General features: G+C 53.9%; 1 protein-coding gene across 1 annotated transcript; it reads right to left on the bottom strand.

Annotated features, from left to right (window-relative positions):
• Positions 1-3,740: 3,740 nt before the first annotated feature.
• On the bottom strand, positions 3,741-6,191 carry UCRPA7_1976 (putative secreted protein; the record flags this gene model as incomplete). Its single annotated transcript, XM_007914554.1, has 1 exon — positions 3,741-6,191. One exon carries the CDS (start codon positions 6,189-6,191, stop codon positions 3,741-3,743), a length of 2,451 nt encoding a protein of 816 aa, XP_007912745.1.
• Positions 6,192-6,413: the final 222 nt, after the last annotated feature.

Genomic DNA, 6,413 nt, shown 5'->3' with positions numbered 1-6,413 from the left:
ATTGGAAACAAAGAGGTTTAGTATGATGCATTCCGCACTTGATGATTACGTTACAGATGTGTGGCACATATCCGAGTTTAACAGTTGGATGCCGAAGCCAGAAGAGCGAAAGACCACCGTAAATTGAGAATGACCGCCGTAAATCAAAAATCACCACCGTATCGAGACAATAATTGTCACTCTTCACGACCCGCGGCCAGCGCCAGTAAGCAATAAGTGACGTCAACCATCCCTCCCCCCCCCCCCCNNNCCCCCCCCAAAAAAAAAAAAGCGGGTAAACCCTCTTCTGGGGGGAAAGCACCGGGCACAAGCCCAGAAACAAAGCACAGCAGGCCGGAGGCTGCCCCGAGTACTATGTCATGTACTCCGATCGCGAGGACTGGATAGTATCCTAGACATGGGAACAAGTTTGAACTCGTTCAATGGATAGCAGTCAACCCTTAGAGGCTATCTCCGATCACTCGGGCAACCCCTGGGCGATGACGCAGACCACTCGTGTTGCAGAGCCTCACACGTTCACTGAAGCATTAGAGGTTCTGACCTTAGCAATGTAGGTGATAAACAGGATGGTGATGATTCTGCAAGGTCAAGGATTAGTTTGTCCGGGGCTTCTGGGGGTTTCTGGGGTCTTACGGTTGAGTGCTCAGGCGACGAAGGTGGGAGCTCAATAAATAGGAAGGCGGAGAGGCAATGGTTGAACAATCTTGCAACGACGGTGTGAAGATTAAAAATGGCTGAAGGCGGCGAGTTGTGAGTCGGGAGTTGTGAAGTCGAATGTTGACGGCGAGAGTGACGGCACTTGAAGGAGTGTTCTTTGCGACGGACCGGGAATCAAGAGCGACAGCTGAAACTCAGAGAGTTAGCAGGAATCTTGTTGAGGATATGGCAGAAGCTTAGGTACCTTAAGAATGCTCAGTGAGAAGTGTCTCTGAGCTGTAACATGCAAACGACGAGAAGGGGACGGTCGAGGTGACCGTGGAGAAAGCGATTTGACTGAACGGGGACAGGCCATTGGGGCCCGAGAAGACGCTGACTGGCGATCTTATAGGTTAGTATGGAGCTCCAAGAGGGGAACAGACTGCTACGGGGGAAACTCTTGTTGGCGAGGAGGGCGACAATCGCTCAGAGGTACAGAAGTTCAAGGCAAGAAGGCGAGTGAGTGGCGTAAGCTTGGAAGGTGTTGACAACAATGTGGTGATGACTGGCGGAGAACGAGGCTGCTGGGGCGAAGCGTAGATTTCTCTAAACAAGTCAGCGTAGTGGGTGGTCCCCTTCCAGAAAGGATGGTGAGGCATATGATATGATGACGTGAAGGGGGAAAAGAAACAAGCAGAAACCGAAAAGGAAAACAGAGAAAGAAGAAGAACAAGTCGTAGCGCATATCGTAGGATCCATTACCGGCTTCCGGAATACCTAGACTGTGCGTTAAAAGAGATCAGTAGTAGAGCACACGACATGTCAACAGCAGAACATTGCCTCCGCATGGAGCGGAGGCAGAGAATTGGCCTATCCAGGGGGAGATCCAGTCCGGTCCAGGTCCACGGGAAGATTCGGTCCGGGTCTAGGTAAGTGTCCAGAATCCAGGGTCCAGAGGTCCAGTCCAGGTAAGGGTGCTGCAAGATGAAGCGGGGGCGCCCCACGCCGAAGAGACGTACATCTGACAGGTTAGCTTGAAGGAGGTGTGTCAGGCTAGTTCAGTGCTTCGGACGCAGGTCGCGTGCGTCGGCAGATGATACGTCCATGAACCAGAAAATGGTCAGTGGACTGGCTTTGGAAGGGAGTGGCGATGAAAGGTGTCAAGGGGAGGAAGGGGAGGGGGATGTTGGCAAGTACCTGAGGAGGAGTGGAAAGGATGGAGGAGATCTTGTTATGATGAAGACGGACGGCGAGCCCGCCGTTTGGTGATGATGATGATAATGATGGATCTCGAGATGAGCGTGGCGAAGGGCAAAGGGAGACTGACGAGATAGTGCAAGGTAAGTCGTAGCGAGGGGTTTCCGTCTTTGAGTACAAAGTGTTGGTGTTCATGGGTGGAAGAACATGAGAGGGAGCAAGAGGGTAGACTGGAGTAAGCAACCGGGATGTCGGTAAAGCGGTTGTTTGATTGGCGGTAAGAAGATGGGATAACGTGCCTCCGTCCTTTCACTTAACTCAGGAGGTGGTTTACATCAGAGCGCCCTAGCACACGCTTGAGGTGAAGAGTGTAACTTGGAAGAAAGGCAATCTGGGACGGAAAGATCCCATCTTCTGATGAAGTTGATGGTTGGTAGCTGACGGAAGAGAGGATGGCCGCGCGCGCTTCGGATGATTTCCAGAGAGTGGGAGATGGGATGGAAAGGAAAGGGTAGAAAAAGAAAATAGACCAGGGTGATGCAGAAAACTGCTGTCTGCAAAGCAAAAGCTGGAGCAAGCAAGCAGAAGACGTCGATAGATGGCTGAGGCATCAAGGATCACGCAGCCGACGTGGACTTGCTGTTGTTGCGTTGTGCTCCTTGTCCAAATACTTGCCTACCACAGCCATCAGCCAGCAGCCAGCCGGCGCAACGTGCCAACGTGCAAACGCCCGTTTTGCGAGCGTCTCGAAGAAATGATGAAAGGGAAGAAGGAATGGCGTGACGTCGGGTGTGTGATGTGTTTTGTTGTGTTGTGTTGTGGGAAACCCGGGGAGGTGTTCACTGGGCGTGTAAGAGCTTAATACCGAATTAGGCAAGGCGCCGGGGTGAGCTCTTAGTAACCGCAGATATCCACCCCGAACCCCGCCATTCCGGCAACCCCGCACTCCGGGCAGCAAGGACCCCCTCCACAACTCCTTGGCACCCGGAGACAGCCCGGCGCTGCCCCGTCAGGGGACCCGTCACTTCAGTCCCCTTTCATCCTATCCGCACGGCGCCTGGACCAAGCATTGCAGATAGGCAGGCACCTGGAAGGATTTCCGGTATCTTCTGCATCGATTCACTCAGTGTAATCCGACCTACAGGTCGGGCGACTCTAGTCATAACAATGTGCCGATTTGGTAGATCAGAACTGCTCAATCCCAGTGTCTACAATATATATAAGGTACATGCACATACAGATTGATAGTTATAACGTTGATGCCACTAACTCCAGCTTCAAGGTTTTTCATGCAGGCCAGATAGTGGAGGCTATGTCACCTAGCTTATATCACCTTACCTAGGCATATCATAATTTTGGATATCTTTGAAGCCTGTCTACTCGAAAACACCATAAGGCCTGCACACGACTCCGCTTTGCTTGAGATGCGTTTGGCCCACCTCAACCATGACACCGTATTTTGGTCAGAGCAGTCATCGTCAACACTCAGATTGGATCAAGACATTTGTCGACTAGATCCTGTATGACAGTTGTGATTTTGCATCCCTTGCGACGAGTCCAGAATGTTTGCAATATGGACAGGCAGAGCAATCTACTCTAAGAGCTTATTATCTACTCGGCTGTAAATGGGTGACGGCTTGCCCTGAATTTGGTAAGTGACCATCCCTGCAAATCCTGTACCTCACTTCATAACAACAAGAACCAGTACGTCTCTCGTGATCTAGTCCCTAGACAACGGGAGACACAGACTACAGTAATCTATCTAGCAGAGGTGTTGATGACCAAACACTACTGTAGCAGGACAAATGTTTAACTTGTATCATGCATTATCAAATTCTAATGAGCAACAAAGGTATCAAAAAGTACTCAAATTCGCCCTTGACAATTGATGCAAACAATTCAAGTACTCATGTGCTTCTCCGCCACCGCTGAGTATACCCGGGGTCAAGCTCCCGCTCCGCCTCGTCCGCCTTGGCGACAATGACATCTCGCTCTTCGGCGGTGTAAATGCCAAGGGCAACGAATGAATCCGCAGTGGATGTAACTGCCTCGATAAAATCGGCTTGCATGGGAAAAGGAGCTTGGTCCCAAAGCAGGTCGAGGAATGTCGGTCCATCCGTGCCTGGCGATTCGACCCCGGTGACGGGTACGTCGTAGCTCGGCAGTTCGTCGTTGCGCTTGCGGTTTGGGATTCCGGTGTCGACGGACCCAAACACGACAACCGGCTCGACACGTCGGAAGTATGATGATACGGCCTGTGCGTCACTCACGTAGTAAGGTCTCACGCTTACGTTGCGGCCCTCCAAGGCGGTGGCGGCGAAGAGCGGGTCACCGGCCGCGGTCCTTCCGGTCTGCCTGATCGCTGCCCGCGAGTAGTCGCCATCTAGCTTCAGGTACCGGTACAGCGATAGCTGCCAGAATCCGTCGGCACCGTCCCCGCTCGGCGGCGTGCCGAGGGTCTGCAGCAGTACTGGGCCCCACATGATGGCCTGGGTGTCTGGGCGGTCCCTGGCGCGTTCGACGCGGATGCTGAGCAGCATCTCGACTTCGATCACGTCGCCAGTCTGCCAAAAACGACTCAGGGTCAGATATGTGCTGGGCTGGGCATCTTGTCCTGACTGCTCTTCTCCGTTGATGGTGACGCGGAAGCCGCCCTCGCGAGTCCAGACGGGCACTCGGAGCTTGATATCTAGCGGGCCGTCACCTGCAGTGACGGTGAATTTGGATGAGCCCACCCGTGGGAATGCTGTCTCCTGCGTGACCGTGAAGCCTTTCTCCTCCCAGTGCACAGTAGCCGGGACGTACAGGTTAACCCACAGCGCGGAGCCGTCGGCCGAGCGCAAGTAGACCGTCTCTTGGTACTTGGAGTGGCTCTCCATCCCCGTGCCGCCGCAGCAAGTGCCGATGTTGTCGTACTCACGAGCCGTAGCCGGTCCGAGTGGCTGGAAGTACGTGAGCTGAGGGTCGTCGACGCTGTTTGTATCTGCCCGCGACCCGGTGATCATGTTGAACAAGCCGCGCTCGTAGTCGTCCATGTAGGCTGCGCTGTGGTTGTGCATGAACAGATTCCGGGCTAGCTTGAGCATGTTGTACGTCGTACACGTCTCTGCGCCGCCGCTCTTGTTGAGAGCATTGGCGATGTTATCTCTGTTTTGGAACAGCTCGTTGTTGTCCTCGTGGCCGGGGTAGTTGCCCCCCGTGCCGCCAGTGGCGAGCTGTCGATGTGGGACCACCCACCTGTAGAAGTTTCGCGCGGCGTCAAGGTACTCCTGCTCTCCACTCTGTTCATAGACCCTCATGTACCCAAGGAACTGCGGAACATGCGTGTTTGCATGTAGCCTCTCACGGCGACGGCGGCCGGGGATGTCCTGCGGTAGAACAACTAGAATATCGTTGTCCTCCACAGCCGCGCCGAACAGTGACTCACGGTTGTCAAAGGCCTTGGCAGTGACCAAGTGCATGGCATCATGAGTTAAGTCGTAGACCTCGGGGAAGATCTCATTGGCCCCTCCATATTCGCCGGCGATGTAAACGTCCCACATGTAATTGAGGTCGTCGCGGCTTATGTTACCCTGGTAATCAGGGTGGTTCTTATCACCGATGGTCAAGGCGAGGTGAGCCCACTCAGCCATCTTCACAACAACTTCAAGAGCTTGAGTGTTATTTGTATTGTAATAGGCATCCAGCAGACCTCTCAAGATCTTGTGCTGTGTATACCAAGGTGCCCAGGTGTTTTTGTCAGGGTCACCTCCATAGACAGCGAAACGCGGCGGGCCGAGCCTCAGAACGGTGTCCTCCGGAAGAGCACCGAGGTAGCCTGGGTATGTCGGAATCCAGGAAGCACTACCCTCGCCCGTCACATTACCGTTTAGACGAGCGTTAATCGCATCTTGGCATGCCGCTAGTTCGTGAACCATCCAGTCCAACTTGGACTTGAAGATCTCTTCGCCCTGGTCGGCGTATGCCTGAGAAAGAGCCGTCATAAAATGGCCTGTCCAGTGTCCGCTAAGCAGCCCGCCATCTTCCCAACCTCCGGGCACCTCGACGTCATCTGGATTCGGTCGGCCGGCCTGGTTGTTGAAAAGCACCAGGAACCGGCGCTCATCATAGTGTTGCAGGTACGTCTTGATTCTGTCACGCTTCTCTTGCAGCAACCCGCCACCGAGCCTCACCTGGTCGAGGCGGAACGGACGTACAGGCGCAGTCCCGCCTGGCCCGGGGTCGGGAGGGACTCCGGCAACCAATGCTGAGCCAGAAGCAGAGGACATAGCCGCAGGTATGGCCCCATTGCTGATGATCATCGCGGCAACTCTCCAAACGACGCTCTGGAAGAGCCACCAGGCATTGAGGTGAGCCATGGATGATGGATGGCACTAGACTTGCCTCGACTAAAGTCGATAAATGACTACGCAACTCCCCAATACTCAGGTTGAACCTACCTTGCAGCAGTGCCCGCTCATCGGCTGTCGTTAATCAGTGATTGCCCAGGTGTCTCCCAGGGAGTTCATGGAACTGTCATTCAAGTCTTGTTTGTGCCTAAACAAGTCATGAAAAATAGGCATGCCACAACTATTGCCCCG

Source organism: Phaeoacremonium minimum (assembly GCF_000392275.1).
Source record: "Phaeoacremonium minimum UCRPA7 unplaced genomic scaffold PA7_03_scaffold_141, whole genome shotgun sequence".
NCBI lineage: Eukaryota > Fungi > Ascomycota > Sordariomycetes > Togniniales > Togniniaceae > Phaeoacremonium > Phaeoacremonium minimum.
Note: the sequence above shows the minus strand (reverse complement) of the source record. Positions and strands in the feature narration are given on the sequence as shown.